Genomic DNA, 12,021 nt, shown 5'->3' with positions numbered 1-12,021 from the left:
GCAGTTGCCATACCAGGCGGTGATACAGCCCGACAGGATGCTCTCAATAGTGCATCTGTAAAAGTTTGTGAGGGTCTTAGAGGCAAAGCCACATTTCTTCAGCCTCCTGAGGTTGAAGAGGCGCTGTTGCGCCTTCTTCACCACACTGTCTGTGTGGGTGGACCATTTCAGATTATCAGAGATGTGTACAACGAGGAACTTGAAGCTTTTCACCTTCTTCAACCATTTCAGTGGCCTTGTGTTTTAAGTGGCTAACCTGAGATTGGAAGGTTTGGGAATCGATCCCAAGCCGAGTCATTCCAAAGACTGTAAAAATGGTACCCGGTGCGTCTCTGCTTGGCACTCAGCATTAAGGAGATAGATTTGGACTAGCGTCCGGTCCAATGATTTATATATACACTAGATCTTGGCACCCCACCATTGTAAAACATATTTTGGAAGCTATACAATTCATCTATTAATGCCTGCATTTGTTTTTGCCATGTTTCTTCTATTACAGACACCTTAATGCATATTTTTCCTTAAAGTAACATTTTTATAAAGTTCTGTTACTGTCCCCACTACAACAAAAAAATACTTAAATGAAATATAGTCTTTGAAACATTTAAATTAAATACTGTAGGATTCCATTCATTCCTATGGAGGACTGCTTCTTTTGAAGAGTGGTCGACCGGTGGCTTCAAAGCCTCTCATTGGCCATTACATAGCATCAGCAATCCAGGGTTTATATACATCATTGGTCCGGTCCAGGGGGTGTACTGCCTCATGCTACAGAAACAGGAGATAGGCTCATGCTCCTATGAGCAATTCCTTCTCGCACAAGTCAAGGCTTGTGAAAGGCAACTTACTTTACTACATTTCTCCAGCCCCAACGATCAGCTGCACTCATGCCAGAATCATAACAATGTTTAAGGGAACTAAGATCACACACAATGATACTGTCCAAACAGACAATAAACTTAAGACATTTTCCTTTATTTGGTTTTATAGTGGATTGAATCAAGTGCTGATGGAACTAGCTAGCTGGCTAAATCTGGCACATTTACAGAAATGTTGATTGATGTTCAATGTCCCTGTCAAATAAATGTTGTAAATTATGTTAAATATTTACGCTTTTTAACTATTCTTCTACTGAGGAGAGGAAAACCTCCCAAGGAAGAGGATGCTTTTGGTCTTGTTGTGCCTGATGAAGAAGAGGAAGGGGTGGTCAGCCGTGAAGTGTTCCTCTCGGAACATACAGAACGCTATCATCCCAGCAGTGGCGGCTGCAGCCTCCGTCCCCTCCTCGTTCACCTCCACAAAGGCCTTATGGGCCACCGTAGACAGGAAGAGCCCCCCCTCCCCATTCATCCCAGACAGGTCAGCCATGCCCCCGACGAACACATCCTTCATGCCCATCTGGGCCAGGGGATCATTCAGCTCGTAGTCCTCCTCCAGTTTGAACTTGGGTAGATGAACTCTGATGTCCGTGCCTGTGTCCATGTTGGACCTGGTGGTCCACTCGTCCAGTTTCTCCATGGTCAGCTCTCTCTCCAGCTAAATGGTACACACAGTTAAAACAGTCAGTATAGTGAGAAAGAGTAGCGTTGAAACACACAGTTAAAACACAGTCAGTATATAGAATAAGTAGCATTGACAACACTCCATACATCAGATTATAAATTATATAGTAGTAGTGGATTTTCAGTAGTCTTCCCGGGCCTGACCCAAGTACACCACCTAGTGCCAAATGATGCGCAACAAATGCTGATTTGCATTGGTTTTGGGCCACAAATGCTAAAACATTAGCATTTGGAAACAGTGCCAGGGAAACAAAACCAAAGCATGGATTGCTGTCATACCTTGTCCATCAGCTGCTTACAGGGTAAGGAAACCAATGTCTTGTAGTGTAGCGAACAGAGGGACAGGGAAGTGAACCCTGGTCGCTGGTGTGAAAGGCAAACACCCCACGCATCAATCAACTATGCAGTTATAGGAAGTTGTGTATACCTTCGCTAGAGGATCAGATCCGTCAGCGGCCTCCTCAGGCAGCAGGACAAACATACTGAGCTCCTCGTCCACATAAGGAAGCTCTACGATCTGGAGGTTATAGTCTGGGACGTAGTTAAAGGGGAACTTCTTCATCTGGTACATCATCTGAACTGGCTTGCTCTCACTCTGAAAAATCATTATAGACGAGGAGAATGAGTTCATCTGAACACCATATAACTCACAATAGGCCTATACAGTATAACCTGAAAGTTTGTTTTGTCTCTTGGATGACGCATAAATGTGTCAAACTTGTACCACTGCTAAAAAGAAGGGCCATATGAAGCGAGCCATTGAACCCTTTTTGGTTTTAAGTAGAACCATATATTTTAGCAGTTTAGTATATAATCCTATTATCCAGTAAATAATTATATATAATTCCATTATTTCATTACTGAGCATATATATCTATCTAAATATTACTGCCAATATCCACCTGGTTTAGTTTGAAGGGCATCTCTTTGGTGTCATTCTGGTCAAATCTGTTCAGCCAGTTTCCTTTGAAGTAGATGGCGTTGACTAGAGCCAGCTTTGTCATACCACTGACTGTCCCCTGCTTCAGCAGATCTTTGATTTTATCTGTAAACGCACGTGCGCACGCACACACAATTAAAAAAACTAAACCAAAAGCAGCTCTGAAACCAGAGGTCCCATCTGGCTCTAATGCTGTCGGTAGGCATAGACAGATATATTCATCACATGTTGAGTTCCATGTTAGCTGATCCTAGTTACAGATCCGATTGTTGCTGTTTTTTAATCTAATCTAATGTGTGTGTTAAGTGTATGTTGTTTTATTTCTGTTGTCTTCCCCCCCATGTATTGCACTACACATTTCCCAACTGGGATAATACATGTGATTGATTAACTAATTGATATAGTAAATGATCATACTCTCTGTCTGCTTCTCCACCCAGCCATTGATTTGTCCTCTGGTCTCCTCTGCTGCTCCGAGAAAGTCCACTGCCTTCATGTCTGCATGGTAGAACTTCTGGGTGGATTCTAAGAACTCCTACGTCAGAGTGAAACAGTTCAATAAGCATAAAGAGATGTACAGTAGAACTTCTGGGTGGATTCTCAGACAGCAGACAGTAATAACACAGTCAGTCTTTTGTCCGTATCAATAAAAACCCTTTTCGCACAGGACTAGTATTACTAGAGAACGTTGGGTATGTCATTATTACCCCTGTATGCCTGTAAATGTAATAACATTTTATAGATTAGTAGAATGTCTGGGTTGAGTCTAAGAACTCCTACAGCAGAGTGAAACAGTTCCATAAGATTAACTAGCCTCATGTATGCAGATGTATAATTAAGCATTAAGGCCCGAGGGGGTGTGGTATATGGCCAATATACCACGGCTAAGGGCTGTTCTTAAGCACAACACAACGCCGAGTGCCTGCATACAGCCCTTGGCCGTGGTATATTGGCCATACACCACAAACCCACAAGGTGCCTTATTGCTATTATAAACTGGTTACCAACGTAATTAGAGCAGTACAAATAAATGTTTTGTCATAACCGTGGTATATGGTCTGATATACCACAGCTGTCAGTCAATCAGCATGCAGGGCTCGAACCACCCAGTTTATAATCAATAATAAAATATATTGATTGATTGATAATCAAATAGCAAATGTCTGATTTTGAGGTATTTTGTCCAATGCTATACCAAAGCAAAATGAAAGAGTACAGATGTAAAGGTGCTATGACTTGCATGAAAAGTATAGTTTATAGTGAAACTCACGGTCAGGAAGTTGCAGGTCTTCTCTCCATACAGACGGTTGGCCAGTTTCAGGATGTAAGATGCAGAGGGAGAGTTGATATCTGCATTGAGTGTCTGGAAATCTGTGTGAACGTCTTTGGTGAAGCTGAATGACAGAGCCTGGGGAACATTCAGAGAGAAGAAAGATGATTATAGTGATGATAGTGATGATGATGATAATGATGATGATGATTATCTTGATAGTGATGATGATTATAATGATGATGATAATAGCAATGATGATTATAGTGATGATAGTGATGATGATGATGATGATGATCACGATGATGATAATGATGATGATTATCATGATAGTGATGATGATTATAATGATGATGATGATGATGATGATGATGATGATGATAGTGATGATAATAGTGATGATGATTATAGTGATGCTAATGAATAAAGCTTGGACTGTGTACATAAAAGGTAAAAGAGTGCAGAGTACCTTTCAGATACAAACAGACAGTCATAATTGTCATGAGCCCTCTCACTCCACTGGGTTACCACCTTAAGTTGTTTCCACTCTGCTCACCACTCTCTCTCTACTCAGCCTAACTAGCTCCACCTGTCCCTGCTCTGCTCGGCTCTAATTACTCTGCCAGCTGCGCTGCATTACCCACTAACCTCTCCCAGTATTTATAGCCCTGTCTTTCAGCTCTCCTGTGTCAGATCGTCTGCAAAGCTCACACCCGGAACCTGTTTGCTCGCGCTTCTGGCTCACCCTGGTTTTGTGACCCCGGACCTGCCTGGTTTTTGGATACTCTTCTGCCTCAGGAGATCCAGACCTGCTTCTGCCATTACGACTCCTGACTACTCTTCAATCCCGGTAACTCTGACCAGCCTTCTGCCTTGCTACTACGTATTTTGGATTTCCCTTGAACTGTACTGCTGCCTGGTTTCATTCCGCCCCGTTGTGTCTGTGTTTCCTCCCCCCAGGACTTCTGGACCACCAACCACCGGCGTCATCGGACGCATCGCTGCCACTGGGGGAGGCACAGACCCAGCACATCGGACGGGATAACCCCTGGAGCCTTCACTCACTCCCTACATCCCTTTCCCCTTAAGTTTAAATAAACTTTCTGGTGTGACGCAATTGTGGTCCTCTTGTCGTCTGTCTGAACCGTGACAGTACGATCTGACCATCATGGACCCAGCGCACACTTCCCCCGACATGGAAACCGAAGAACCTGAGCAACCCACCGCCATGCTACGCCTGGAACACACTGAGAGAGAGCTAGGCCGCATGAGCGCGACATCACCTCTCTGCTTCAGGCCGGCTACCAACAGCATCAGCAGTTCCAGCAGCACCAGCAGCAGTCCCAGCAGCAGCAACAACAACTCGCCATGATCATTCAACTCCTCACCAACCTGACCCCAGCCAGTCTGCCCACCAGCCCCTGCCCCCGAGTTACCTGCCCCGGTCATTGCAGCCGCTGCTCCGGAACCCAAGATTGGAAACCCCGAGCGGTTCAACGGCGATTCTACCCAGGTCCGGCCATTCCTGACTAGCTGCCGACTTCAGTTCTCCTTGCAGCCAAGGACCTTCGCCACGGAGGGGGCTAAGGTTGGGTATGCCATCACTCACCTGACGGGCCGAGCCTCGACTCTGGGGAACAGCAGAGTTCGAACGTCAAACCCCCGCATGTGCAACCTTCGACCGGTTTGCCGAGGAGATGCTGAAGGTGTTTGACCTGGATTCACCAACCGCAGAGGCGTCTCGTGAACTGTTCAGTATTCGACAAGGCAGACGTACAGTCGCAGACCATTCCATCGACTTCCGAACCCTGGCTAGACGAAGTTCTTGGAACACACCATCGTTGGTGGACGCGTTCTTCCATAGTTTGGCTGACTATATCAAGGACGAGTTGGTCTCCCATGAACTGCCTTCCACTCTTGATGAAGCCATCGCACTGACTGTCAGGATCGACAGAGGGATACAGACCCGTCGTCGTGAGAGGGGGCGCCAAGGTCCACCTACTACCGGCATTCGGAGAGATCCGACTGGGCTCCTGTCATCTACTGCCACTCACCCAGTTCAGCTTGATCAGTCTGAGCCTATGGAGATTGGGCGAGCCTCTCTCACTCCTGCAGAGCGCCAGCGACAGCTTCACCTCAAACCTCTGCCTCTATTGTGGAGGTGATGGACATCGTGTGGTAACCTGCCCTTTAAAGGGCCGAAGCTCACCGGGCATAGGGGGAGTCCGGTTGAGTTCAATGACCATCCAGTCCTCCGACCGCAAACCCCTGCTGCAAGTTCACCTCCGCCTCCCTGACTCAACTCACACCCTGGCTGCTCTGGTGGATTCTGGCGCCGAAGCCAACATAATGGACATCAAGCTGGCACGCCAACTGGGACTGGAGAACCTCCGTTTGACACCTCCTATTCCTGCCCGGGCACTGGACGGACACTTACTCGGATCGGTCACTCATGTCACGGCCCCGGTCTCGATGGGTCTGTCCGGAAACCATCAAGAAACTATCCAGTTTCACCTGCTCCCCTCTCCAGGCCAACCCCTCATCCTGGGTTACCCATGGCTCCGCCGGCACAACCCTCAGCTCGACTGGGTGACCGGGGTGATCAGGGAGTGGGGAGAGGACTGCCACCGAACCTGCCTGCTTGCCGCCGCACTACCCCTCGGCCAGTACCTACTAACTCCGCTCCTGACCCCTCCAAGGACCCTGTGTCGATTCTGCCAAGTCCCTGCATCGTTGCAGCTCTGACCTGGGCTGTTGAGGAACAGGTGCTGGAGGCTCTCCGTAACCAGCCAGGTCCCAGCACTTGCCCAGCTGACCGCCTTTTTGTCCCCGAAGACCTGAGGTCCCAGGTCGTTCAGTGGGGACATGACTCCCGCCTAGCTTGTCACCCTGGCTCCACCCGCACTTACAACCTGCTCGCCCAGAGGTTCTGGTGGCCCTCTCTGAGGAAGGATGTACGGGAATTCGTCCAAGCCTGCCCCATCTGCAACCAACACAAGTCGTCCTGCCAGCCCCCAGCCGGATTGCTGCAGCCCCTGCCTGTGCCCAGGAGTCCGCTGGTCCCTGCTGCGCCTTGTCCTCCTCCTCCACGGCTCGTCGATGGTGGTCTGGTTTACACCGTCCGCCGCCTGCTTCGGTCCAGACGGAGGGGTAGGGGTCTCCAGTACCTCATTGACTGGGAGGGCTATGGACCTGAGGAAAGGACCTGGGTGCCAGCTAGTCGGATTGTGGATAGGACTCTCATCACCGCTTTCCACCAACGGCATCCTGATCAACCTGCAATCCGTAGGGGCCGCCCCAGAGGGGTCTCTAACCGTCCTGCCCGCTCGGCTTCCTGTCCTGTGCCTGATCCTGTCTCGGGACCTGTCCCATCTCCCCGACCACGGCCCTCCGGCTTCCTCCGAGGATGAGGACGTTCGCTCGGACCGTTCGGAGGAGTTCTAGCCCTCCTCCGGCTCCCCTCCTCCCGCCCGGCGTGGTGTTGCTCTTGGGACTTCTGGGGCCGTCCCTTGGGGGGGGTTCTGTCATGAGCCCTCTCACTCCACTGGGTTACCACCTTAAGTTGTTTCCACTCTGCTCACCACTCTCTCTCTACTCAGCCTAACTAGCTCCACCTGTCCCTGCTCTGCTCGGCTCTAATTACTCTGCCAGCTGCGCTGCATTACCCACTAACCTCTCCCAGTATTTATAGCCCTGTCTTTCAGCTCTCCTGTGTCAGATCGTCTGCAAAGCTCACACCCGAACCTGTTTGCTCGCGCTTCTGGCTCACCCTGGTTTTGTGACCCCCGGACCTGCCTGGTTTTTGGATACTCTTCTGCCTCAGGAGATCCAGACCTGCTTCTGCCATTACGACTCCTGACTACTCTTCAATCCCGGTAACTCTGACCAGCCTTCTGCCTTGCTACTACGTATTTTGGATTTCCCTTGAACTGTACTGCTGCCTGGTTTCATTCCGCCCCGTTGTGTCTGTGTTTCCTCCCCCCCCCAGGACTTCTGGACCACCAACCACCGGCGTCATCGGACGCATCGCTGCCACTGGGGGGAGGCACAGACCCAGCACATCGGACGGGATAACCCCTGGAGCCTTCACTCACTCCCTACATCCCTTTCCCCTTAAGTTTAAATAAACTTTCTGGTGTGACGCAATTGTGGTCCTCTTGTCGTCTGTCTGAACCGTGACAATAATGTCATGTACGTTACTATGGATTTACAGCTTTGCTTGGATACTGACCGACTCAGGGTGTGCTTCCCAAATGGCACACTATTTCCTACATAGTGCACTTATTTTGACCAGGGCCAGTTTCCTAAAAGCTTCTTAAGGCTAAGTTAATCGTTAGAATGGTTCTAATGATGAACTTAGCCTTTAGATGCTTTTGGGAAACCAGGCCCAGAGCCCTATGGTCAAAAGTAGTGCACTACATAAGGAATAGCCCTCTCCATGGTTACTATGTTGCTGTGTGTTCCCAGAGGTATATACTGCTGTGTTACGGTCTAAAGTACAAGCTGAGCAGCAATAATCAGTTAGTCATGCCTTCTACATATAGACACACACCCTGTCACGTTATCAGATGTCTGGAGAATAGGCCTAACGAGTAGAATGCTACATGTAGCCTACTACATTTACATTTACATTTTAGTCATTTAGCAGACGCTCTTATCCAGAGTGACTTACAGTTAGTGAGTGCATACATTTTCATACTATAAGGGTGTGTGTGTATGTGTGTATGTGTGTCTATTTCTCTCTGTGTGTATCTGTTTGTATCTGTGTGTGTGTGTGTGTGTGTCGATCTCTCTCTCTATACATGTGTGTGTGTGTGTGTGTGTGTATGTGTGTGTGTGCATGTATTCATGTGTGTATCCAGTGACGACCCCCACATTATTATTATTTTTGGAGGGGGCTTGCCTGTTTTGCATGTTATTTTAGCATTAATACGTGTCACATATCAGTTTGCAAACAATGTAAAAAAAAAATATATATCATTGAGTTAATAAAGCTGCATACAAACATGGTCTCTTTTTTGTTTTCTTGAGTAAGGCAGCTCCAAAATGCAGGTGTTTCTGCCTAGCTCAGTGCTTTCTGTTGTGGTGGGGCAAGACAGCAGAAAATACGGAGTGTTGCGCCATGATTGGCTCAGTGTTCTGTCACTCATGGGGACACTACGTCACCACCAAGTCTAAGAGTAGAGCTAGAAAACTCAAGCCCCTTGGGTGCTGCCATAGAGTTACATTAGAAGTGCCCATCCAAGAAGACTCAAGGTCATTGGCCACAGATAAAATGACGTCAAATCACGTTATATCTACAGTAGCTTTGATTGGACTGATCATGTGAACATCATACTTTCAAAATCTTAGCTAGCAGTCATCATCATGAATCAAGTCGACAATCTACTGGCAAATCCTTTTTAATCCTTGTCATATGAAGGGAAATAATGAAGAGAAATTATAGATCAAATGTATCAGTGCTCATCGGCCATTGGACATAAACATTACACAACAAGTTGGAAATCGCAAATTCAACAATGAGTGGTTTGGAAGGAATCAGTGACAGTGGCTAACTGCAAGCATTGCAAAGCAATCACTAGCCTGCTATTCAGTGGAGTGGCTGTGTGGTCCAACACAAATGATAAACATTCAATATTGGCCATGCTGTCAATGAAGCATGATTTGTGCCACGCTCTAAACAACTGTTAACTCGGAACTGCGAAAACTTGAGTTCAAGACAACTGGGAAGTCGGGAATAAACAAGCTCCTACTGGGAAAATACGTTTTGAACAGTCATTCAACTTGGAATTGAATGCCTCTTTCTAGAGCTACGTCATCATGATTCGATCTTGTTTTTTTTCAGAGTTCCCAGTTGTCTTGAAAGCACCATAAATCCAGAGAATGCCAGACTTTGATGACAAAATTTGCCCACGAACGACCGCCGCGTCACCTTCCTGTTCAAGTGAGCACAGCACAACAGGGTGAGTCCAAAAATGTATTGTATGTTGCTGCATAAATTATGTAATATCCCAGGGTGATATGTACACTGTAGCTAAATGTATGTTGTGTAGTAAGCTGTTAGTAGCCCATGTGCCTCACCCTAATAATTTGGTCTATTTTCCCTTCTTAATTTTGCCTACTGTTCTGACTTGGTGGTGCACATGTAGCCTATAACCTGTTTTAGAGAAATGTAATCATTGAATATTGTAAGAGCTTTCATTGTCTGCTTATATGCCCCCTTTATTTATCCTACGGTTCTGACTTGGTGTACAGGGAGAACACTGTAAGAATGGCCCATGTTCTGAATTCCGTCGCTGTACATTTCAAAAGTGCTAAACAAATAGTTATATTGACTACGTCCGTCCTAGCTCGCTCATTAATGTGTTAATCGAAATTACGGATTGCCTCTTATCCGCTTGTCGTCCCCTTATGCCATAGTTTGTACATCTCATTGTCATTAGAAACCACATTTGTTTAAGCAAGTCAGCCATATCAGCTATGTTTTTTTAAATGCAGTAAATGAGGCTGAATGAACTGTTTCGCTGCCAGACAAGGCTCCGCTGATAGCCAGGTGTAGCAGTGGTAACATGTTGGGACTGCTGTTGGGACAGCTTTATGTAGGCCCTAACAGTTTGTGGGCAACGTTTGTCACCGTTATAGTGCAATTAATGTATTGTTTAGTGTTGTGTTGTGTAGTGGCTTTGCTGGCATGCATCCCCCTTTCTTTCTTTTTTGCCCCACCAAGATTTACATGCTAAAATTGCCACTGTGTGTATCTGAGTATGCGTGTATTACCTTTGCCATCTGAGAGGCTGTGTCTCCTTTAGCCCCCAGGTAGACCATGGCCAGCGCTGAGCTGATACTGAAGGGGGAGACGAAGATATTCCCTGTGTTGGTCTGACCCAGAGTGCGGTACAGCTCCAAGGCAAAGGCTGTGTTAGAGCTGCTGAGAGATGCCATGGCTGATGACTGGTCTGTCTGGAGAAAGGATGAAAGCAATGTTTGACATATGCAGACTAATCGGACCTGCACTGATTTGAATATGACAATAAGAATGTTTGCAGCATCTTTAGTGACCAATATCTTGAGGGGTCTGTCATCACACCTCCCATCACTATTGCATACAGGAAATAGAAGCTTCGCTCCTAATCATATTCCCTTTAGTTGCACTGTATAGACTACTCATTGACATTGACAATAGTGAAATAACTATCGTAGAATGTAATCATCCATTTCAATTCAGCACTCTGTGGTCGCATATCATTTGCTATAGAAAAGAGAAAAGATACAATCGGCAGGCAAAATATCCATAAATAGCCTCCACTATCCGAGTCGGGAGCAACCCAAAAGCAAATGATAATATAGCTAAAAAGACATTCAACAGTTGAAAATAAAACGCGAGCCTACAAGTCATGAAACCTTTTTGGCCTTAGAAAGAATAATATACACCACTAACCCTTCTGCTTCCCTCTGTGTGAAAATATCGAAAACACGCAGTTCCAGTGAAAGAGAAACTAAACAGAAGTAAAGGCAGCAACTACTCCTTCCTCCCGAGAGAACCGCAAAAAAAGCGCTGGATATTCTGCATATATCCCAAATCATTTGGCGCGTCTTTAATATAGGCTACTCACTGTTCTACTTGTGCAATAAAACAGGGTGGGGTCTTGCCCTTCAACCCACTGCTCCCTTGGGTTCACGAGAGCTAGGTGGGGACAGGACAGGCTTGTCCTGAATTACATGATAACTTTGCGGAAGTTCGCCTATTGATAATGTCAGTTAGAGATAAATCATATTTATTTCTCACCAGGCTACTACTTACTACCTGCTGGACGTTTGTCCCTCTGGCATATCTGCCCTGCAGAGATGGTGGATAAATGAAGATGTCCCACTCAGGCCGTATACCATCAAATAAAATGGTCACGGTTCCATTCCGGGTGGCTCTGCCATAGGCGCCAATGATTCTTCTTCGGTGGGGTTTATTGGTTGTTGGCATCCAACGTTATGGTGCATTACCGCTGCCTACTGTACTGGAGTGTGGGCCAGAGACCGGGAGAAACTAAATTCTACATGCCAGCCCCGTTGCTCTTAAAAAAGATAACAAAATATTTGAGACTATATCTAATGACGTTCTACTCAATATACTCTTTAAACTAATTTCCTGTATCCCCTTCTCCCTCATACTAGATCTCATCCTCTCTCTTTCACTCTGATACTGCCCACGCTGTAGCAATACATGCTCCACGGTCTCTGTTTCCTGCCAATTATTT

General features: G+C 46.6%; 1 protein-coding gene across 4 annotated transcripts; it reads right to left on the bottom strand.

The window, feature by feature from the left end:
- Window positions 1-954: 954 nt before the first annotated feature.
- LOC121533887 (leukocyte elastase inhibitor) lies at window positions 955-11,713 on the bottom strand. Of its 4 annotated transcripts, none has more exons than XM_041840209.2 (7): window positions 11,559-11,713; window positions 10,550-10,732; window positions 3,773-3,910; window positions 2,920-3,037; window positions 2,465-2,607; window positions 1,990-2,157; window positions 955-1,536 (listed from the first exon to the last, which is right to left on the bottom strand). In XM_041840209.2, the coding sequence occupies exons 2-7, from the start codon at window positions 10,712-10,714 to the stop codon at window positions 1,129-1,131; spliced, it is 1,140 nt and encodes a 379-aa protein (XP_041696143.2). In that variant the 5' UTR covers window positions 10,715-10,732; window positions 11,559-11,713; the 3' UTR covers window positions 955-1,128. The 4 variants fall into 4 exon arrangements, with proteins under 4 accessions (XP_041696143.2, XP_041696144.2, XP_041696145.2 ...); XM_041840210.2 differs by having other exon boundaries at window positions 11,574-11,713; XM_041840211.2 differs by having other exon boundaries at window positions 11,577-11,713.
- Window positions 11,714-12,021: the final 308 nt, after the last annotated feature.

The sequence above is a fragment of the Coregonus clupeaformis genome, chromosome 20 (assembly GCF_020615455.1).
Source record: "Coregonus clupeaformis isolate EN_2021a chromosome 20, ASM2061545v1, whole genome shotgun sequence".
Lineage (NCBI taxonomy): Eukaryota > Metazoa > Chordata > Actinopteri > Salmoniformes > Salmonidae > Coregonus > Coregonus clupeaformis.
Note: the sequence above shows the minus strand (reverse complement) of the source record. Positions and strands in the feature narration are given on the sequence as shown.